General features: G+C 45.8%; 1 protein-coding gene across 1 annotated transcript in view; it reads right to left on the reverse strand.

The window, feature by feature from the left end:
- BUD13 (BUD13 homolog) overlaps positions 1-23,177 on the reverse strand; it is an 88,564-nt gene extending 65,387 nt beyond the window's left edge. Inside the window, exons 1-4 of the mRNA XM_082273974.1 lie at positions 23,027-23,177; positions 19,332-19,422; positions 16,958-17,042; positions 6,167-6,191 (exon numbers count right to left, since the gene is read on the reverse strand). Of these exons, the coding sequence (XP_082130100.1) occupies positions 6,167-6,191; positions 16,958-17,042; positions 19,332-19,422; positions 23,027-23,169 (344 nt within the window). The 5' untranslated portion in view covers positions 23,170-23,177. The remainder of the gene's footprint in view (positions 1-6,166; positions 6,192-16,957; positions 17,043-19,331; positions 19,423-23,026) is intronic.
- Positions 23,178-23,862: the final 685 nt, after the last annotated feature.

The raw sequence follows: 23,862 nt of genomic DNA on the forward strand, positions 1-23,862 counted from the left end.
GGTGAGTACCTGGATAGAGAACTGGCTCCAGGGGAGAGTCCAGAGGGTGGTGATAAATGGGGAGTACTCGGATTGGGCGGGTGTGGAAAGTGGGGTCCCCCAGGGTTCTGTCCTGGGACCAATCCTGTTTAATTTACTCATAAATGATCTGGAGGAGGGGATATCGAGTACAATCTCAGTATTTGCTGAGGATACTAAATTAGGCATGCCAATATCTTCTATGCAGGATGTGGAAACTTTGCAAGCGGACCTGAACAAAATAACGGGGTGGGCAACTACATGGCAGATGAGATTTAATGTTGAAAAATGTAAAGTAATGCACTTGGGGGCCAGAAACCAGAAAGCAAGCTACTCACTAGGGGGGGGGGGGTACCTCTGGGTGAGTCTAGGATGGAAAAGGACTTGGGGGTACTGGTAGACAACAGGCTTGGCAGTGGCATGCAATGCCAAGCCGCTGCAAGCAAAGCCAACAGAATACTGGGATGTATAAAAAAGGGGATTCACTCCAGAAATAAAGAGATTATTCTCCCACTCTACAAGACTCTGGTCCGGCCACATCTGGAGTATGCTGTCCAGTTCTGGGCACCGGTCCTCAGGAAGGATGTGCTGGAACTGGAGAAAGTCCAGAGAAGGGCAACAAAAATAATTAGGGGAATGGAGGACATCAGCTATGAGGAAAGACTACAAGCACTGAACCTGTTCTCTCTGGAGAAGAGACGATTGAGGGGGGATATGATATCAATGTACAAATACTGTACTGGTGACCCTAGCATAAGGAACAAACTATTCAGAGAAAGGAGATGCAATAAGACACGTGGCCACTCACTAAAACTTGAGGAAAGGCGGTTTAACCTTAAAGTGCGTAATGGGTTCTTCACGGTAAGAGCGGTAAAGATGTGGAATTCTCTTCCACATCAGTCGTATCAGCAGGGAGCATTGATAGTTTCAAAAAACTATTAGATGGACACCTTAAAGACCACAACATACAGGGGTATAAAATGTACGGTTAAAAGCAAACACACACACACACACATCATAGGTTGAACTGGATGGACTGATGTCTTTTTTCAACCTCACTATGTAACTAAGGATTAAATGTTTATAAGAGTGTGGCCATCAGACAATTTGTTATATTCATAAGTGCTATGCATGTTACTGTACTTTACAAAAATCCATTTTTTTTTCGTACCTTACTGTAAAATCCTTTTCTCTGAAGTCCATTGACAGATGCAGCGTCATATCTTCTTAGACTTCTTCTTGGGTTATGCTCCTTCCATCAGGAATAGGACAATAGGCAGGAAAAAGCTTTACCACGCCTATGGGGCTGTCCCTGCAGGCATAAGCCCACACACTATGCTACAGCTTCCAGTTTGGTTGCAAGCAGTATTTAGAAGACAAAAACCCAATTTTCACTCATAGTAGAGGGGTGGGTGCTGCGTATATCAATGGACTTCAGAGAAAAGGATTTTACAGTAAGTACAAAAAATCCAGTTTTCTTTATCGTCCACGGACAGGCGCAGCGCCATATCTTTTTAGACCATTAGGAGGTCCCAAAGCGGTATATGCATGAGGGGTGGGAAAAAAATGCCAAAAAAGGCTAAACGTAGCCAACCAAGAACAACTGGAGCTCACCTAGAAAAAATACACACCCTCAAAGAGAACATAAAAAAGTTGCCACCTTGCAAATTTGCATCACTGTCGCCTGATGGCGAAAAGCCCAAGAGGCACTCCGCGCCCTAGTAGAATGCGCATTCACAGGGAAAGGAGGAACCTGACCCTTCAGTGATTAAGCCTGAACAACCTTCTGCCTGATCCATTTGGATATGGTCGCAGAAGACGCAGCCAATCCTTTACGAGGTCACTCGGTAAGGACAAAAAGAGCATCTGATTTTCGCAAAGACCCAGTGACTGCCAGGTAAACCCTGATCGCCCGGACCACGCCCAAAGAATGCAAGGCAATTTCCTTGGGATGCTTGGACTTGGGACAAAGTGAAGGCAGCACAATGTCTTCATTCAAATGAAAATCAGAAACCACCTTCGGAATAAAAGACTGATTAGGTCGGAGTACCACCTCATCTTTGTTGACCACCAAATAAGATGAGCGGCAGGACAACGCCGCCAATTCAGACACTCCGCGGGCAGAAGTAAAAGCCACCAAAAAGGCAACCTTCTGAGACAATGAAAGCAGAGAAATCTCTCCATTGTTCTCAAAGGAGGCTTTTGAAGAACAGATTATACCAAATTCAGATCCCACTGAGGTAGCGGAGATAGTCTCGGGGGAGCCATATGGCACACTCCCTGAATGAAAGTGCGAATCAAGGCATGTGTAGCTAAAGGCGTTGAAAATATATAGCCAAAGCCAACACTTGATCTTCGATAGTGCCCAAAGCCAACTGCTGTTCAAACCCTTTTTGCAGGAAGGCCAAAGCCCTAGCTACTGAAAACAATTGAGGGTGCACCTTGATTCACACCCAGAAATGTACGATTTCCACGATGATAGATCTTCCTGGAAGTCGACTTCCTGGCCTTCAATAGTGTAGGAATCACAGAGTCAGAAAGACCTCTATCTCTCAACACCTGGCTTTCAACAACCATGCCGTTAAAGCCAGTGACCGTAAAGCAGGATGGAAGATCAGCCCTTGAGACAGCAGATCCTCCCTGAGAGGAAGTCTCCAATGAGCATCTGTGACCAACCTTACCAGGTCTGCGTACCAAGAGTGGCGAGGCCAGTATCGGGCCCCCAGAACGACTGTAATCCCTTCCACCTCCATCCTGTGTAGAAGCCTCGGCAGGAGCTTTAGCGCAGGAAAGGTGTAAATCTGTGGCGTCGGCCAGAGGATCCCGAGACCTGGCTACGAATCTCTGAAGCTTCCTGTTGGAACGAGAAGCAAACAGACTGACCTCGGGAGTCCCACACAGGAGATGAAACACTTCCGGGTGTAGGGACCATTCCCCTTGATCCAACACCAAACGACTCGGGTAATCCGCTTGCCAGTTCTCCATACCTGGGATGTGTAAAGCAAGAAGAGGGCTGGAACAAACTTTTCTGCCCAAGACAGAATCTTGACCACCTCCCTGGCCGCCAAGACACTCTTGGTGCCCCCCTGGTGATTGACTTAAGCCACAGCCGTGGCATTGTCTGCTTGAATTCAAACCGGACAATCCTGTGGAGGAGTCGTCCATTGGCTCAGACAAGGCTTTATTGCTCTGAGCTGCAAAACATTGATCGGTAGTCTTGACTCTTCTACTGTCCAGATTCCCTGGGCACAGAGCTTTCCCAGCACCCCGCCGCAGCCTGATAGGCTGGCGTCTGTGGTCATCACCGTCCAAAACAATGTCAGGAAAGACTTGCCCTGGCATAGTGCTGGCAACTGAAGCCACCACAACAGAGCAGACTTTCTTTTGTGGCTCAACCGAATAAAATTGTCCAAGGACTTTGGATCCTTGTTCCATTTGACAAGAATCTCCCTTTGTAAAGGTCTCGTGTGGAACTGAGCAAAAGGAACCGCCTCGAAGGTTGATACCATCAGACCCAAAGCCCACATGCAAATCCGAAGAGAGGACAGATTGTTTGCCAACAGCAATCGAATCGCCTTCTGCAGCTTGTCCAGGGGCAGAAAGACATTCGCCAAAGCGAAATCCAGTCAGGCCCAGATAATCTAGTCTCAATTAAGATCAGGGTTGATTTCTTGAAATTGATATTCCAACCGAACTCTTGTAGGGTTCTGACAGTGATCGACAGATTGCCCAACAGGGCTGAAAGAGAATCTGCTCTCAAAAGATCATCCAGATACCCCAGGACAATACCTGTTGGCACAGCAAATAGAAGAGATGACAGGCGCCACTCAGTGAGACAATAAAGGTTTATTGCATAGTATTCATAACACACTTATATTAAGGCAAGGTAAAGGCTTCTCCTAATGGCTCCTAAACCCCTTCTATGGCGTGGTACTTCCGTCCTCCGGCAGAGCCAGCAACCGGGAGATGACGCAACCTCAGTGAAGTCCAATGGGGGAGCAGGATCAAGCCAAGGACGGCGGTAAGCCGCTCGTCAACTGGTGATGACGTAACGCGCTTCGGAGCATGCGCACAAAGCTCCTTCCTCAGACGATCCAGAAGACCCGCAGGATGCGGTCATATATAGGCTAACTGCGTCCTTGGCTTGATCCTGCTCCCCCATTGAACTTCCCCGAGGTTGCATCATTTATTGTCTCACTGAGTGGCGCCTGTCCTCTCTTCTCTTATGTGCCAGCGGGATTTTTGGCTTCTGCCTGCCTACAGCGCTGCCCTCCGTGTCAACACTGGAACTTTGCATCACCTGGAAGTCCCCCCCCTCCTTTTGTTCTATCCTTATCCCAGTGCGGGCCCCCACCTAGTCGGCACAAGCGCCCAACTCATCCGATTCAATGCCAACACTGGGGCCAGTACCTTGGAGTGGAGGCGAGACCAAAGGGTAACGCCACTAATTGTTAATACTCCTCTGCTATGGCAAAGCGAAGAAACCGCTGATGCCCAGAGTAGATACAGATGTTTAGGATATGCGTCCTTGATGTCTATGGAGGCCAAGAAGTCTGGTGGTGGTGGAAGGTGGTGGTGTAGGATGGATTCCATCCAAAACATCTGTACCCACACGAAGCGGTTCAGAGCCGTGAGATCCAGGATTGGTCGCACAGTGCCCTCTTTTTTTGGGCACAGTAAACAGGTTTGAATAAAACCCTTGAAAGCGTTTCTGAGAGGGAACTGACACAATCACCCTTTGTGCAAGCAGATCTTGTACCACCTCTCGTAGATCCCTTACTCGGTCTGGAGATAGATGAAGATTTGATGGGAAGAACCTGTCTGACGGTCGAGACCGGAATCTGATTTTGTACCCTGATTGGATCAGTTCGTGAAACCATTTGTCCTGAATCAGGGAAGTCCATGGTTTCGGAAAGAAGCGAAGACGTCCCCCCACCCCAGAAGCAATTGAGGGCTCCCCTTCATGCAGACGAGGATTTGTCTGCAGAACCCGACTGGCCGGTATTTGATTTACCTGACCATGGCTTCTTGGAACCACCAGAAAACCTGAAACAGCTTTCCATTTTCTTGCGACCCGGAGGTACGAAAAAGCCGTCTATGAGTAGTGAAGGAAGGCCCCCGCCATTGACGGGGTGCCTTGCCCTTAGAGGATTGAAGAAGAAGAGAAGAGTACTCTTCCCACCTGTAAGTCTTTTGATCAGTGCATCCAGAGAAGATCAAAACAACCTCTCTCTCGTAAGGGAAGATCAGTCAAGGCCTTCTTGGAAGCCTGGTTCGCTGACCAGCTTTTTAACCACACCATGCATCTTAACTGCAGACACCCTGGCCACTAGGAGCTGCATCAAAGGACGCATCACACACGAACACAAGGGCTTGAGCCATCTGGTATAGGAGTTTAATTAGCGCCGGGGGAGCGGTTCAGATTCTAAGTTCCCCTTAAGTAACTTCACCCATTCAGTGACCGTCTGACACCAGAACGTTCACAAAATGTTGGTTTTAGTATGGAATCCGCCAACACGTGCAAGTGGCGGGACAGAGACTCCACCTGCCTATCCACGGGGTCTGCAAAAGCCGGGGATACCTTGCCTGACTTCTGGGCTTTGTGGGTGCCAAAAGACACCTGCATACCTGACACCGTAGATTCATCTGCCATTTTTAAAGTTTCTCACATGGAAACTATGAGTGCTTCCACCAATGTGCGTTCCCTTGCGGCGGCTGAAGGACAGGTCCTCATCACCATCAGAATGTGAGGACACCTATCCATCAGGATGTGGAGCATCCGTGGGGGCCATATCTGCCTCAGAATCCAAGAACACCACCGATGGAGGTGAAGGCAGCGAGCGTTTGTATCTATCAATACTTTTGACCACAAGATCTACCTTTGACACCAGGCTTTCCAAGACTGCTGTAAAAGCAGACTGAGACTGCAACCCAGAGGGCCCCACAGCCGCATTGAGGGGGTCTGTAGGTGAAACATTGTCCTGGGACTAAATTTTTCACTGATTTAAAATAATGTAGTGTCACTTTGAAAAGATTGCAAAAATTGCGATCCCACCGCCGGACCAGCGGTATCACAAATCCCAATCCAGTACAATCTGTTAGAGTGAGTAAGGAAAACCTACAGGGGTCCCCAAAAACATTAACTTACTGCTCAGGAGGCTTGCTGGAATGTTCTGTGAAACAGAAAGTAAAAACAAACTGACAAAGGAAATAGAATAGAAGAAAAATGCCTGGGTCATTGCTAGATTAAATGTGCCATGCCTGCAGCCTGTCCAGCGACCTGGACTACAAGAAAATGGCCGCCCCATGCATTCCTATGGGGAACTAATGAAAAATGGCTGCCCATACATTGTCAATGGAAAATAATGTGCACGGATCTTCAGCAAAATGGCCCCACAGCGCGCCATGCAGTCTCCCGGAGCCCCGAGGGGGGGGTCGCAGACAAGTAGCATCGGGAGGTCCCAAACAAAAGACCCCACCAGGACAGTCACCCCCCCCCCCCCCCCCCCCCCCAGGGCCAGGGGAACTGAGGGATCACCCAAGGGTACAACCATTCCTAGGAGGGGGCCCACGTCCACCCTGAGACCGCCAGAGGATTGGGGGGGGGGGGGGACAGACAGCATTACTCACCATACCACAGTACCAAGTGGGCGCCACTATGAACAGACCACCTCCCACCCGGGGAGGGTGTGCTGCCATCCATAGGGTACGTTGCGACTCAGGGCGTTCAAGGTCGTCATGTCCCAGGGAGACGGTACACTCGCAGGCTTGTCTCCATCCATAAGGGCTCTGTCGTGGCGAGGCCTAGTGCTGGACTATAACCTGCTCATGCTCGCTGGCCAGGCTGGGAGACCTTAAGGATCTAGATTATCCAGTCCAAAACCCAGCCGACTGTTGCTTGTAGATCTCCAGGAACTCTAAAATAGTAAAATAACAATAACATAACAAAAATTTCCCTTTTATATACCTAAGACCGAAGTCCCAGCAGGGAACTAGGCCCTACTCTTAAACTAGGCAGAAACAAACTGGAAGCTGTAGCAGAGTGTGTGAGGTTATGCCTGCAGAGACAGCCCCATAGGCGTGGTAAAGCTTTTTCCTGCCTAGTGTCCTATTCCCGATGAAAGGAGCATAACCCAATGGACTAAGAAGATCTGGAGCTGCGTCTGTCAATGGACGATAGAGAAATATCCTGTTTTCTCTGTATTGCTCCTTTGGGTGAAATCCGTGGTGTTCCTGCCAGTTCTTGTTTTCCTGTTAAAACCTGACCTCACTAAGCATGAGAACACACCGTGGTCAGTTCTCTAGCTGTGCTGGGAACTCAGTCTGCTCTCCTCCAATGATCAGATTTGTCCTGATCCCCCCCGCACAGCTATTCACGGAGAAGATCAGTGTACTGCTGCTTTTCTTCCCCCAGCTCTCATGCAGCTAAGAACCAAAGGAATGGGATCACTTAAAGGCAAAGAACGTTAATTCAAGCAGAATTAGAAGCTATATATTTTTTTCCTCCAAGCATTACTAGAGATAAGTCATTTTAGATTACCTTATTTAAACGTTCTTCCAATGATCTATATGAAATTGAGGCCGGTCAAACATCAAAAACATTTTTTGTATAAGATTTGTATAGGATGTCCAGGTAGAAGAGTGTTGTTTTGAGATGGCGGAAATTTATAAAAGCTGTGGATAGGAACTAATCAGCTTCTATTGTCAGCAAGGTCAGTTAAGTTTTGAAAATGAAAGATATAAGCGGATTGGTTGCAATTCACAGCTGCTGCGGTTTTGACAATTTCCTCAATGTATTTGTAGCCAACTCACAACAAATGCTCATGTACATCTATCAGAAAAGCAAATATAAAACTGCCAATACGAATGTAATACGTGTCAAATAATTGATCCCTTTAGATCAATTATTATCAAGTTCCAAATCAGAATAAAGTGTACAGAGCCAAAACAGCTACCTGTAGCAAAATGGATACGTAATATTCTGTTATTTTACAATTATTATCTGTTCTTTACAATATAGGTCCCTTTCACACTTGTTCGACCTGTCCTGTGACTTGGGACTGCAAAGTCGCATGACAAGTCATACTCCATGATTTCCAATGCGTACCGTTCATATCTGTGTGACTTCAAAGTAGTCCCTGCACTACTTTGATGCGTTGAGGCCCATAGACCTCAAGATTACACAGGCATTGCGTAAAGTTCAGTCAAAATCATGCAACTTTTTAGGTCGCACAAGTGTGAAAGGGGCCTTTAAAAGCACTGCAATATGAATTTCTGCTCAACACTTAAGTACCTAGTCTTGGGGTTTATTAGGCCAATGACTAAATACAGTACTGTAACACACAATTTACCTTGTTTCTGGAGCGGGTGATCTATCGGCTTCAGGGGAACCATCATCTGTAATAAGATAGACATATTACTCTACTATATACCTGGATGTAAAGTCAGAAGGGGTTATATCTTCTTGCATTCTGCAGTGCCACCCGCCCCCCCCCCCCCCCCCTCATAATTACCTGAGCCCCATCTTGATCCAATGTGCACGAGAATCTCGGTTGCCCGGGACTCTTCCTCCTGATTGGCTGAGACACAGCAACAAGCGCTATTGGCTCCTGCTGCTGTCAAAGTCAGTAAGCCAATGAGGAGGGGGGGGCAGGGCAGAGCCAAGCCTCAATGTCTGAATGGACAAAGCAACAGTTTGGTTAGGGTGCTCCAATAGCAAGCTGCTTGCTGTGGGGGCACTTGGCAGAAAGGAGGAACCCAGGGAGCATCCGGGCTGCTCTGTGAAAAACTACTGCACAGAGCAGGTAAGTAGCACATGTTTTGTCATTTTTAAAACAAAAAAAAAAAAGACTTTAATCTCACTTTAAAAGTTAGCAGCAACAGAATACACAACATTTAGATGTGCAAGGATTAAGCAGGCGCAGCTTATGTACAGTATATAGGTAAATAACAGAAACCTAATACAACATAAGCATAGTGCAGCTTCAAAAAAAGCTCTAAGCACACAAACTACCAGAAAACAGCCAAAGGACAGATTTGCTGAAAATAAACTAATATAAAATATGTTGATAAACATAATCCTAAACATATTTTTAATGTTGTGTTGCAGCTCAAAAATAAAATAAAGAATACACAAAATCGAATGTTATATACGGGTCATTTTATGCTGGCTGGAGCACTTCTTCATGAACATCAGCTGCTGGTTTTTTTTGTATTATAATATTGCTCTGGTGGTCCATAATGCAATGTTAAAAAACAAAAATTAGCATTTTTGGTAAATCTCTAAAAGGTAAGAGTTTCTTTACTGAATCAAACATCACTAGACAGAGGACCTAAAGTGATTGTAAAGTCTAATTTTTTTTCCTCTTTATAATATACTTACCTGCTTTTTGCAATGGAATTGCAAAGAGCTGCCATGAACCTCCTCTTCACAGGTCCCCTGCCAGTGCTCCTGGCTTCTCCTTTTCTGAGTGTGTCTCCCAGCAAGCCGCTTGCTATGGGGACACCTGCGGGCTCGATCCTGAGCCAAGCTGCCTGTGTCTATAGATACAGAAAGAATGGCTTGGCCCCACACCCCACTTCTTTGTCAAAGGGTTTGACTCCCACTGCTGCCTGTCAGTCCCTGTGTGAAGGAGGGAAAGAAGACTGCAGCCGGGCACAGGGGGGGTTGTGAGAGGGGTGATATCTAAACATGTTTAACTTAATGTAGGAAATGCATTAAAGTGATTGTAAAGTCTCTTTAAAAAAAAAAAAAAAACACAACAAACAAGTTATACTTACCTCCTCTGTGCAGTTGGTTTTGCACAGGTCAGCCTGGATCCTCCTCTTCTCAGGTCCCTCGTTGCTGCTCCTGGCCCCTCCCTCCTGTCGAGTGCCCCCACAGCAAGCAGCTCCACATTTGGCATTGCATTTTATTTTTGGAGCGGGAGAGCAGGAAGGCATCTGGTTTTGACAGGTCCGAGCGGAAGTTCGGCCCCCCTTCTTCCCCCTCAGCCTTCTGGGACAGGTCACAGAAAGCTGTGGGACCATTCATTGAAGCACACTTCACACGTGTAGAGCACCTGGTTGCGAAGCCGCAAGCGATCACATCCAGCTGCCCACAGTTAGTATGCCAGCACTGGGGATCACAGGTGAGTGTCCTATTATTAAAAGTCAGCAGCTACAGTGCCTTGAAAAAGTATTCATACCCCTTGAAATTTTGCACATTTTGTCATGTTACAACCAAAAACGTAAATGTATTTTATTGGGATTTTAAATGATAGACCAACACAAAGTGACACATAATTGTGAAGTGGAAGGAAAATGATAAGAGGTTTTCAAAATAAATATCTGAAAAGTATGCCGTGCATTTGTATTCAGCCCCCTTTACTCCGATACCCCTAACTAAAATCGAGTGGAACCAACTGCCTACACAATTCACCTAATTATTAAATAGAGTCCACCTGTGTGTAATTAAATCTTGGTATATAAACAGCTGTTCTGTGAAGCCCGCAGGGGTTTGTTAAAGAACCTTTGTGAACAAAAACAACTACATGGCAGATGAGGTTTAATGTTGAAAAATGTAAAGTAATGCACTTGGGTGCCAGAAACCAGAAAGCAAGCTACTCACTAGGGGGGGAACCTCTGGGTGAGTCTAGGATGGAAAAGGACCTGGAGGTACTGGTAGACAACAGGCTTGGCAGTGGCATCCAATGCCAAGCCGCTGCAAGCAAAGCCAACAGAATACTGGGATGTATAAAAAAGGGGATTCACTCCAGAAATAAAGAGATTATTCTCCCGCTCTACAAGACTCTGGTCCGGCCACATCTGGAGTATGCTGTCCAGTTCTGGGCACCGGTCCTCAGGAAGGATGTGCTGGAATTGGAAAGAATCCAGAGAAGGGCAACAAAAATAATTAGGGGAATGGAGGACATCAGCTATGAGGAAAGACTGCAAGCACCGAACCTATTCTCTCTGGAGAAGAGACGCTTGAGGGGGGATATGATATCAATGTACAAATACTGTACTGGCGACCCTAGCATAAGGAACAAACTATTCAGAGAAAGGGAATACAATAAGACACGTGGCCACTCACTAAAACTAGAGGAAAGGCGGTTTAACCTTAAAGTACGTAAGGGGTTCTTCACTGTAAGAGCGGTAAGGATGTGGAATTCTCTTCCACAAGCAGTCGTATCAGCAGGGAGCATTGATAGTTTTAAAAAAACTATTAGATGGGCACCTTAGAGACCACAACATACAGGGGTATACAATGTACGGTTAACAGCAAACACAAACATCATAGGTTGAACTGGTTGGACTGATGTATTTTTTCAACCTCAATATGTAACTATATAAAAAAGGCCAAAGAACATACCAGATAGGTCAGGCATAAAGTTGTGGAGAAGTTTAAAGCAGGGTTAGGTTATAAAAAAAATATCCCAAGCTTTGAACATCTCAAAGAGGACTGTTCAATCCAACAACTGCAAGCCTACCAAGACATGGCCATACAACTAAACTAACAGGCCGGGCAAGGAGAGCATTATTCAGAGAAAAACTAACACTGCACATCACCCTGAACACAACATTTTCACAGTGACACATGGTGGTGGCAGCATCATGTTGTGGGGATGCTTTTCTTAAGCAGGGACAGGGACGCTGGTCAGAGTGGATGTGAAGATGGATGGAGCTAAATACAGGGCAATCTTAGAAGAAAACCTGTTAAGAGTCTCCAAAAGACTCAGGAAGACAGCAGGACAGTGACCCTAAACATACAGGCAGAGCTACAGTGGAATGGTTTAGATATAAGCATATTCATGTGTTAGAATGGCCCAGTCAAAGTCCAAATCTAAATCCAAATAAGAATCTGTGGCAAGACTTGAAAATTGCTGTTCACAGATGCTCTCCATCCAATCGGACAGAGCTTGAGCTATTTTGTACAGAATGGGCAAAAATGTCACTCTCTAGATGTGCAAAGCTGGTAGAGACACCCCCAAAAAGACTTGCAGCTGTAAATGCAGCAAAAGGTGGTTCAACAAAGTATTGACTCAGGAGGGTGATTACAAAAGCATGCCACACTTTTCACATTTGTATTTGAAACATTATTTTAAAAAATATTTATCATTTTCCTTCCACTTCACAATTATGTGTCACTTTGTGTTGGTCTATCACATAAAATCCCAATAAAATACATTTACATTTTTGGTTTTAGCATGACAAAATGTGGAAATAATCAAGGGTTATGAATATTTTTTCAAGGCACTGTACAGTTTTTGTAGCTGCTGACTTTAAAAAAATGTAAAAAGAAGACAGAACAACTGCTTTAAGATAAAAAAATGTTTAGGATTTAGAACCACTTTGATGTACATTACTACTTGGTTGCCACCTTCAAGGGTATTGACACTGGCCAAAAAAGTGCAGGAATCCCCATCCAGGCATAATCCATCCAAGCTCAGCTAAGATTTTGTTTTGTAGCAAGCAATGAGGAACAGACAAGAGGGGAGGGAATCGCTCTGTGTCCTGTGATGTACTCCAGGAAAAGGATTTTTATAAGTTAAACCAATAATTCTAATTCATTATTCCTACATCGCAGGACAAGGGGGACTTCATATTCATGACTAAAGCACTGTTGTCTTTATTCAACCTTACCAACACACAGTATCTCACAAAAGTGAGTACACCCCTCACATTTTTGCAAATATTTTATTATATCTTTTCATGTGACAACACTGAAGAAATGACACTTTGCTACAATGTAAAGTAGTGAGTGTACAGCTTGTATAACAGTGTAAATTTGCTGTCCCCTCAAAATAACTCAGCACACAGCCATTATTGTCTAAACCACCGGCAACAAAAGTGAGTACACCCCTAAGTGGAAATGTCCAAATTGAGCCCAAAGTGTCAATATTTTGTGTGGCTACCAATATTTTCCAGCACTGCCTTAACTTTCTTGGTCATGGAGTTCACCAGAGCTTCACAGGTTGTCACTGGAGTCCTCTTCCATTTCACCATGACGACATCACAGAGCTGGTGGGAGGTTAGAGACCTTGTGCTCCTCAATCTTCCATTTGAGGATGCCCCACAGATGCTCAAATCGGGCTTAGGTCCAGAGATATGCTTGGCCAGTTCATCACCTTTACGCTTCTTTAGCAAGGCAGTGGTCAGCTTGGAGGTGTGTTTGGGGTCATTATGTTGGAATACAGCCCTGTGGCCCAGTCTCCAAAGTGAGGGGATCATGTTCTGCTTCTGTATGTCACAGTACATGTTGGCATTTATGGTTCCCTCAATAAACTGTAGCTGCTCAGTGCTGGCAGCACTCATGCAGCCCCAGACCATGACACTCCCACCACAATGCTTGACTGTAGGCAGAACACACTTGTCTTTTTACTCCTCACCTGGTTGTGGCCACACACGCTTGACATCATCTGAACCAAATAAGTTTATCTTGGTCTCATCGGACCACAGGACATGGTTCCAGTAATCCATGTCCTTAGTCTGCTTGTCTTCAGCAAACTGTTTGCAGGCTTTCTTGTGCATCATCTTTAGAAGAGGCTTCTTTCTGGGAAGACAGCAATGCAGACCAATCTGATGCAGTGTGCGGTGTATGGTCTGAGCACTGACAGGCTGACCCCCCCCCCCACCCCTTCGACCTCTGTAGCAATGCTGGCAGCACTCATACGTCTATTTCCCAAAGACAGCCTCTAGATATGACACTGAGCACGTGCACTCAACTTCTTTGGTCGACCATGGGAGGCCTGTTCTGAATGGAACCTGTCCTGTTAAACCGCTGTATGGTCTTGGCCACCATGTTGCAGCTCAGTTTCAGGGTCTTGGCAATCTTCTTATAGCTTAGGCCATCTTTATGTAGAGCACCAATTATTTTTGTTTCAGATCCTCAGAGAGTTCTTTGCCATGAGATGCCATGTTAAACTTCCAGTGACCAGAATAGGAGAGTGAGAGCAATAACACCAAATTTAACACACTTGCTCCTCATTCACACCTGAGACCTTGTAACACTAACGAGTCACATGACACAGGGGAGGGAAAATGGCTAATTGGGCCCAATTTTGACATTTTCACTTAGGAGTGTACTCACTTTTGTTGCCAGCACTTTAGATAATAATGACTGTGTTTAGTTATTTTGAGGGGACAGCAAATTTACACTGTTATACAAGCTGTACACTCACTACTTTACATTGCAGTAAAATGGAATTTCTTCAGTGTTGTCACATGAAAAGATATAATAAAATATTTACAAAAATGTGAGGGGTGTACTCACTTTTGTGAGATACTGTATGTAATTGAACCCGAGTCATGAACAAGGCAAAACATACCCAAAAACAAAAAAAGGGAGGGGGGTGGGTTTGGTTCACTACAAAGCTGACTGCAAGACTGAACACCAAAAATGGCATCCATAGAGGCATGAACATCTAACTGGTAGAACTGTGTTAGAAGACCCTACAAACTTAAGACGTTTGATAATGAATTGCCCAAGAAGTGCTGACATCTGTGGTGGAATGAGCCTTGACTGGGAAATGATGAACTTTGCCCATGATAACACAGGCCTGAGAAATGAGCTGACAAACCCACCATGAAACAGGAGATCAAGAAGCAGCCTAAAACTGGCAAGGACTCACAGTTAAAACAAAAAGGGAAACAAGCTGTGGAATTTAAAGAATATGTTACCTCAAAATTTCATATTCCTGATATGTACCACGTACTAAAATATATCATATTCTCTTTGTATTGTTTTGTGTGAAATACCTGGTGTTTCTGCCAGTCCCCCTGCTTTCCTTTTAAAAACTGACCACACTAGGCATGAAAGTACATCAATCTCAATGTGATCACTTTTATGGCTGTGCTGAGAACTCATCCTGCTCTCCTCCAATGATTAGACCTGTGCTGACCCCTCCCTGCACAGCTATTCACTGAGAAGACCAGTATGCTGCTTTTTCTCCTCCCCTAGCTCTCTGAACTCCTCATGCAGCTGAGAACAGAGGGTATGTGATCACTTCTAAAATAGTGGGGGGAAAATTATTGTATGTTAATGAGGGATAGCTCGCTCTGTGCAGGGACCTGACGCTGTAAAGGTGGGTACAAATGAATCAAAATGTTGCCAGTTCAACAGTTACCAGTCAAATTTGAATCTGTGTGTGCCCCCTCCCCCGTTCAGCACAAGTTGATTGGTCGCTGCCAGGGCCTCAAATCCCCTGATTCTTGGAGAAGAACATTAAAGAGAAACCCAATTTTGTGGGTGAAAAAAAAAAAAAAAAAAAACTAACTATCTCCGCTGTGAGATCAATGTATAGTGCAAAGATTTAACAAACTTTATAGCCAATTTCTAGCCATTTCTGCTCTGAAGTAACAGCTGTGTGTTTGACCATGTCCTGTGCAGACTGTATTATAAAGAGAAAGTTGCAATGTCTGCATCCTTTAAAAGCAATTAACCATTTGGAAGTATGTCACCTCTGTTGCAGAGGATGCCTTACATCTGTCTTGTATTATCATGCAGATTTTGGGGAAATCAGGGAACAAATCACTCAAAGGAGGAAATTACATTTTTGGAGGTGGAATACCAAAAAGGCCTTCAGGTTGCCACATGCTGCATCAAATTTCACAAAAAATGACAGATTGAAATGAAAAGGTCCATTTTTATTTACAATATGGCGTGTGTAGCAATTGTATAGGCTATTTTTCATTTTCTATATTGTTCTTCCATGAAATTGGAATTACCCCTTAAGGAAATGGTACCAGGTCTTCTAGGAAGCCCACTGTGGTCTTCTGTGATGAGACAGCCCTGGACCACAAGATTCCTCCTGGGAGGACATGTCTACAAAGGGGTTCTTGTCATCAGTTTCTTCATCCTGAGGTTGGGGGGGGGGGGGGAAGAAAAGCACCCACATTTGCGCCCAAGGTGTTCCAAACTAGTTAGAACTCCTGACAGCTGGCTGGTCCCACAAACCAGAAATGGATGTGGGTAAATCCTCCCAACACAAAGGAGCTGGAGGACTGTGCCCCAGAGACAGTGGGGGACAGGGATTCAGAGCTAATTCAACCCTTTGAAAAGTTATTCCAGGTCAAACTGTGTAGGGGGGGTTACTCCCTACCTAATAGAGGGATTACAGAGCATTGTCCTTTGATACTCTATAGGAAGCAGTCACTAAGCTGAGAGGAGTGTCGGCACAACCCAAGTGGCAGTCAGGCCAGGTGAAGGATCTGCGCAGTGCAAGGGCTGTGGCAGAGAATTTGAACCATTGGTTCCCCTGTTCAGTAGAAGCCTGCAATGCAAGTGTTAAAGTGCCAGAATATCAGAAAAATGACTCCCAAGCTTGCGCTGACGCATCTGATGCACCACCCGCCCTTCTCCTTTTAAACACCTCTAATGAAGTATACCACGCTGCCTGCAAAAGAACAGCCTAACAGCCACAGAGGGCTGACTAGGGAAAGGCTGCCACTTGCTCCACCTATTTTAGTGGCACTCACTTGTCCATGCTGCAGGCCAGCAGAACGAGTCTTCGCCCATCAGGTACTCGAGTCTTCTCCACAACAATCTTAGCCCTGGACTATGTAAAGCACCTTGCCAGCGATGTCACCTGGTACACAGTACCATAGAGTTCTCTGCCTGCAGGATCCAGACCTGGCAATATTACAGGCCATCTCTGCTTTTGCGAGTGAGGTCAGGGTACCTTCTGGCCATAGTGACCATACCAGGTGAAACCCTCCGCTAACCCTGCAGGAGTGTTAAAAATAGGCAAAAAAATAAAGACTAAAGCGAGAGACATAGGTAGGCACATCCATCACCTAAGGATGCTAAAAATGGAAGCTAAGCTGGGGAGAGGGTAAATCCTGGGCAAGGATTCTTGCCATTTTTTTGGCCAGTGTTCATTCTCCTGAAGGTGTTCTATGATGAAATATTAAGAAAGACAGTTTGATATCAGTGTGATGTCTGCGATATTGTACTTACCTTGGATCCTCCTCCACTTGTTGCTGTTCCTGAATTCTTCCATTCGTTTCACTTCCTCCGGCCGTTCATCTACAAAGTCTGCCACCTAAAAAGTATAAGACTGTTATTCACAACATAACATACTAAAGACTTTCTCCAGATTTCTAAGGGCAAGCCAACAAATCAGAGCACAGATACTGTAGATTTACCTTGGCATGTGAAACACTTGTCATTTTACATTAAGAAAACCTATTCCTGGTCTCCAGTATATATCAAATATTGAACTCTTATCCGGTCCAGGAGCGAGGCAAACACTCGTATACGTTTCGATGGGAAAAAATGTTGGGTGAGGAAATTCCCTTTCAGACATGGCAGACGATCTGGTCCCGGGCAGCCAAAAGTTCTACATGTACCTTGCATAAGGAGAATTCCTATAAAATTCTTTACTTTTGGTACCTGACCCCGGACATCTTCCATGCTATTTACCCCACTAGCTCTGATCGCTGCTGGCGATGTCTTAAGGATAGGGGTACTCTCCTGTATATATACTGGACCTGTCCACTAATAGCCCCCTTTTGGCTTTCAGTGCAGCAGCTGCTAGATGGTCTATTTGGGCTATGCACTCCTTGGACACCGAAATTTTATCTCCTGGGTTTGGCCCCCCTCCCCCTCCATAAACCTCTCTAGAAGCTGCTACATCATATTCTCACAGGTGCATCCTGTCTGGTAGCACTACATTGAAAACAACGTCTTCCACCACCTCCTGAGGCTCTCTAAGAACGTAGAATTAATGGAGAAGCTAACAGCCCGCATTGGGGACAGACTGGAAGCTCATAATCAAATATGGGAGCTATGGCATCTCCAGGAGGACCCAACTTGAACTCTCTCTCACCTTTCTCATGTCCCTTTTTCTCCCTTCTACCTATCCTAGCCTTCCTCTTTTCTCCTTTTCCTTGTTTACCTTTCTCTCCATACTTGTTTGTTGAAACTGAATATATACCAGTTTTTTATTGCAATGCTAAATGTCACGTTGGACTATACTATTTTTGTAGGAACAGACTGTTTGTATTTTATATCTGCTTATATGCTGCTTATCGTAGCCCTGCCTTATTCTTTGTTCTCAAACTGTAAAACCAATAATAAAAATTATTTGCAAAAAAAAAAAAGAAGAAAACCTATTCAAAGAAAATAATGTGCCCAAAAACCCAAACCTTTTTTCATTCAATGCAATCAAACCATTTAAAAAAAAAATTCTCCCTTGCAGTGTAACTGCTAGTTTAGTCTAGGGGAAGAGTACAAGCGGTTTTACTTACGGCATCCACTGCTTCCCTGTCAGATAACATGCCCCCATGATCTAGCTCTGGACCATACCTCAGCCTCCTTACATCCATTGCAGTGCTATGGACCCTGCATTGGTCCTAATTATGTCAGAACATTAAACTGTATAAGCATGGAGGGGAAGATGCTGCAGAAACAGGTCTAGCAGCACAGAAGATCAAGAATCTACTTTTCCATGCCCCTATACAAAAATAAGCAGTTACCCTTGCAGTGCGAGTGCAGCCCCAAGTTTCCTGAAGTGGTGCTTTAAACAGTACTTATTGTTTATAGGGGAAAGCCTAAGCCTACATATTGAATGGCTCAGCTTTTCATCCTCTAAGTGGCTGTCCTAAAATAATCTCTAAATGTTCAAAGATTGGCTACACTGGTTTTTACAACCAGCACTCCAATCAAACAACTAATCACTGCAAATGAGCTGTACGTTTACTTTGCTTTACTCTAATTCTTCCTAGTTGAGCTTTCCTGCTTCCTTAACCCCTTTCATGCTAATAGGACAGAGGTGAAGATTCAGATCCATTGACACAGTGGAAAGGTAACATAGGAAGCAGCATTGCTGATCCAGGAAATAAGTTCACCTTAGGCCTAAGTGAATCTGCAGCCAGGCTATAGACATATCGTATTTAACAAATCCTAACAAGTAGTAAATGAGCTTTAAATATTGTCCTCAAAGACCTTAATAGCTAATGGTTCTGTGGCGAAATTAAACCTCAAACACCACAGCACAACCACTAAAGTCATTCAACTTACTTCTCAGCAGCTCAGCTCACTCTCCTTCCAGCAGTGAGTTTGCAGGAATCCAGCCTTCCAATATCTAATAAAAAATACATAAATGATGGTCTGGGTGGGAGGGTCGGTGTAAGTTAAGCTGCTTAGAAAAGGACTTCAGTACTTCTGCTTAGACTTTTGAAGATGATTTGCGCCCACAGTGCCTTCAGCTACAGACGTCGGTAAGTGAATACTTTAATGCTCATGTCTCCTTGTTAAGAATATGCAAAATACCTGAATGTCCACAGCATGACCAGAGGTTCTCTTTAAGGATAAAGTCAAAGATGTCTACCACTGGTTGGTCCTCTTCCTCTTCGACGACCTCCTCTTTGGCCTTGGTTTCCTTCTTCCAGTCTTCAGCATCATCATCTACTATCCGCATACTGCAAGAAAACAAAGAATAATGACCAAGCCAATATAGGAATTATATCTTATGTTTAAGTTTGTGGTACTATTTACAAGTAAAGCTAGCATATCCCTGAAGATACATTTATACTGTAGTAAAACTAAGGCAAAACCTTTTTGGATTAGTGTAAAGAGGAGTTTTAACCTCTGTCATTTGTTTTTTTTGCCATCTGTCTCCCATTCTTTTATCAGTGATAACAGGAAAGAGAGGGTGAAACTCTACAACGTGAGCATAGACAGCAAAATAAACCTAACAGGTGTTCTAATCCCTCTTCACCCCACCCAAAACTAAAAATAAAGCTTTGCCTTTAGTTATAGTTTAAAAAAGTGAAATAATACAGCAGACACTAAAAAACTTGCTCCCAGCAGATGTTAATGTGATGATTTTCTTGACAGTGGTCACATGGCTACTGCCAAAGGGGAGGATCGCTGTTCAGTATTTCAGGTAAGCCAGACATGAGCAGAGCTTAAGGGCCCTTTCACACCGATACGTTTTTCCTTGTTTTGAAAAGTCCTGCATGCTGCACCTTTGGTGAAACCAGCACCAAAAATGCAGATTCCCATTGAATGAATGGAAATTACGGCAAAAATGTGGTAAAAATGCACCGCGATTTTGGTGCATTTTTGAGTCACGTCCATTTTACACAATTGCTGGCAACCCAAAAACGAAGTATATGCCTGGAAACCCATATCCAATTCACATGAGTGTGAACCCATTCTAAAGCTCAGTCATAGGGCCTCACACTCCGCTCAGTAAAGAGGGAGCCCAAAAATGGGGCCTCCACATTCCTCCCAGTAAAGGAGCTCAGCAATGGGGCCCCCACATTCTTCTCAGAAACGAGGAAGCCCAGCACTGGGGCTCCTACATAATTTTCAGTAAAGAGTGACCACAGCAATGGGCCCCCCCACATTCTTCTCAGTGAAGAGGGAGCACAGCAATGGGCCCCCCACATTCTTCTAAGTGAAGAGGGAGCACAGCAATGGGCCCCCCACATTCTTCTAAGTGAAGAGGGAGCACAGCAATGGGCCCCCCACATTCTTCTAAGTGAAGAGGGAGCACAGCAATGGGCCCCCCACATTCTTCTAAGTGAAGAGTGACCACAGCAATGGGCCCCCCACATTCTTCTTAGTGAAGAGGGAGCACAGCAATGGGCCCCCCACATTCTTCTAAGTGAAGAGGGAGCACAGCAATGGGCCCCCCACATTCTTCTAAGTGAAGAGGGAGCACAGCAATGGGCCCCCCACATTCTTCTAAGTGAAGAGGGAGCACAGCAATGGGCCCCCCACATTCTTCTAAGTGAAGAGGGAGCACAGCAATGGGCCCCCCACATTCTTCTCAGTGAAGAGGGAGCACAGCAATGGGCCCCCCACATTCTTCTCAGTGAAGAGGGACACAGCAATGGGACCCCCACATTCTTCTCAGAAAAAAGGGAGCCCCACATTCTACTCAGTAAAGAGAGCCCAGCAGTGGGGCCCACACATCCTTTTAAGAAATGAGGGGGCCCCCACATTCTTCTCAGTAAAGAGGGAGCCCAGCAATGAGACCCCCACATTCCTCTCAGTAAAGAGGGGGCCCAGTAATAAGGCCCCCACATTCTCCAAAGTAAAGAGGGAGAAGAGTAATAAGGCCCACACATTCTGCTCAGTAAAGAGAGGGCCGAACAATAAAGCCCCCACATTCTGCTCAGCAAAGAGGGGGGCCCCCACATCTCAGAAAAGAGGGAGCCCCCACATTCTTCTCACATAAGAGAAGGCCCAGCAGTGGGGCCCCAGTGTTCTCAGAAAAGAGGGAGACCAGCAGCGGGGGCCCAACATTATTCTCAATAAAGAGGGAGCCCCCCACATTATTTTCAATAAAGAGGGAGCCCCCACATTCTTCTCACATAAGAGAAGGCCCAGCAGTGGGGCCCCAGTGTTCTCAGAAAAGGGGGAGACCAGCAGTGGGGCCCCACATTATTCTCAATAAAGAGGGGGCCCCCCACATTATTCTCAGTAAAGAATCCCCCCCATCCTCATTAAAGAGGGGGCCAGCAGTGGAGCCTCCAAATTCTCAGTAAAGAGGGGTCCCCCACATCCTCAGTAAAGAGGGGACCAGCAGTGGGGCCCTCAAATTATTCTCAGTAAAGAGGGGTCCCCCACATTCTCAGTAAAGAGGGGTTCCACGCATCCTCAGTAAAGAGGGAACCAGAGGTGGGGCCCCCAAATTGTTCTTAGTAAAGAGGGGTCCCCCCACTAGGGTGACCACGTGTCCCGGATCGCCCGGGACAGTCCCGCATTTGGAGAGTCTGTCCCGGGTCCTGGTCACCCTCATTCCGGGACAATGCAGTGTCCCGGAATGATCTGAGCCCGTGAGCCGCCGACCGCTGCTGTCAGCCCACCATGACAATAAACAGAGGCAGTGTGGAAGGTGAGAGGACAGACCAGGAACACTGACACTCATGCCACCTACTGCCAGCCCTTCCCTCACCTTTCACACACTTTCCACAGATTAGCCGGCGTCACGTGCTTCTCCGGCGCCGGCCGATGACGTAGCCGGCAGTGTTGTTGCTGTGAGGAGAGCAGTGATCACCGGGCTGACACTGACATGAGCGGGTTACATAGACTGTGTGTCCACCTCGGGCGGGTAGCACGGGTATGGGTGGCTCCGGTACAAGTTTGTCCAGTCAGACTCTTCCACACCGATCCCCGGTGTCTGGCTTACGCCAAGCAACTCTGCCTGGGCCAAATCAGTAAGGTAATTCTCCTGTACTACAAGTCCCAGCGTGGCCTGAGAGTTCACACTGGAGGGGGTGGGCCTGTATGGTGTCTCCTGTACTCACATTACCCTGGGCTCACACTTGGGGCTTATTGACATCAGCAGGCAGGAGGAACACACATGCAGGAGAAATGATTGTATTCTAATGGGCCAGCTTCACACCATTGTAATGCATTCCTGTGTGTTTAATAAAAGTACAGTGTGCTGCATTGTTCTGCCCCACAAACAGCTGTAAGTTGAAATGAAGAAAATGATTATTGAAAATGGGTGCAAACGCAGAGATTTTGGTGCAATCGAGCCCTTAGTGTCTTTGTAAATATATGCAAAATCGTGCTGCGCATTTCCATGTGTTCTGCGCTGAGTGTAGGGGGCAGCCCTTTCATTTGAATGGCCGGCCCTTCGTGCGACAAAGCCGGATGAAGTAGCTCATGCAACATTTTAAGCTTGGAGATTTGCGTGTTTTGCCACATGTAATGGCCATACGCACGATAGGGAAATCGGAAGCGAACGGATCGCTGGTATGGTGCTTTTGACAGCCGATTACGCACTTGGGAAAGGAAGTGTCCCTGAATGGCAGTTAGGAAATGTGGTCACCCTACCCCCCACACCCTCAGTAAAGAGGGAGCCCCCAAATTCTTCTGAGTGAAGAGGTGTCCCAGCAGCAGGGCCCCCACATTCTCCTCAGTATAGACCTGCTGTACTTCCACATTACACTCCTCCTATCCCCGGCCATGGACGGATAAGGAGCGGTAATATAAAGCAGTGTCACTGTCTGTACACTATGAGGAGCGGCTCCGTCCTCTCCATTCCCTTCCCCCGGCTCTCACCCTTTCCCCTCCAGCATTTTCTTCCTTCTCTTCTTCTTCTTGGCCGCCCCATCTTCCCCTCCTGAGCTCCGACCGTCCAGGTATCGCTTCAGATACTCAGCCTTGGAAATTCCTGAAGCCTTCCCTCCGAGCGCCGCCATCATGCTGGAGCCGGAAGTTCACAGGACAATCACTTCCGGGTGAGTCATTGTTTTGGTGTCTGTGGGACGATGTGTTATCGGAAATGCCGATGTCTCTCACCATAAAATATTTATCTTTACAAACATGGAAAGAGGAGATGTCTTCATCGGCTTCTACCAAACCTTTACTGACAGACATCTCCCCACTGTGTCACTAGAGTGGAATCAGCATGCAGCCAGTGAAGACTACAAAGTCTGTACAGCATTCCTGCAGGCTTGGTATGGTCAGGGATCTGTCAGCTTCTCCTTTGACTCCTTGTCTGTGGACATATAATGAATCGCTGTAAACCCCCCATATATTTTCTGAAAGCAGAGATCCTTGAGGAAAAAATGTGCTGGTTTCAGTTTTTATCTTACATATTTGCAGGACAAAATACACTAAAATGAATTTTACTGCAAACACAATAATATAATCAGCATTCTTTGGTAAAATATGTGATTGTGCCGGGTAAAAACCTAAAACGTAAAGTCAAAGTGATATTCAAGGTAATTGTTTTGTTTTTTAAATAAACATGTTATACTTACTCTTTGCAATGGTTATGCACAGAGCAGCCCTGCCCCTCCTCTTCTCGGGTCCCCCGTTGGAACTCCTGGCTCCTCCTCTTCTCGGGTCCCCCGTTGGAACTCCTGGCTCCTCCTCTTCTCGGGTCCCCCGTT

The sequence above is a fragment of the Pelophylax lessonae genome (genome assembly GCF_965119305.1).
Source record: "Pelophylax lessonae genome assembly, chromosome: 12".
Lineage (NCBI taxonomy): Eukaryota > Metazoa > Chordata > Amphibia > Anura > Ranidae > Pelophylax > Pelophylax lessonae.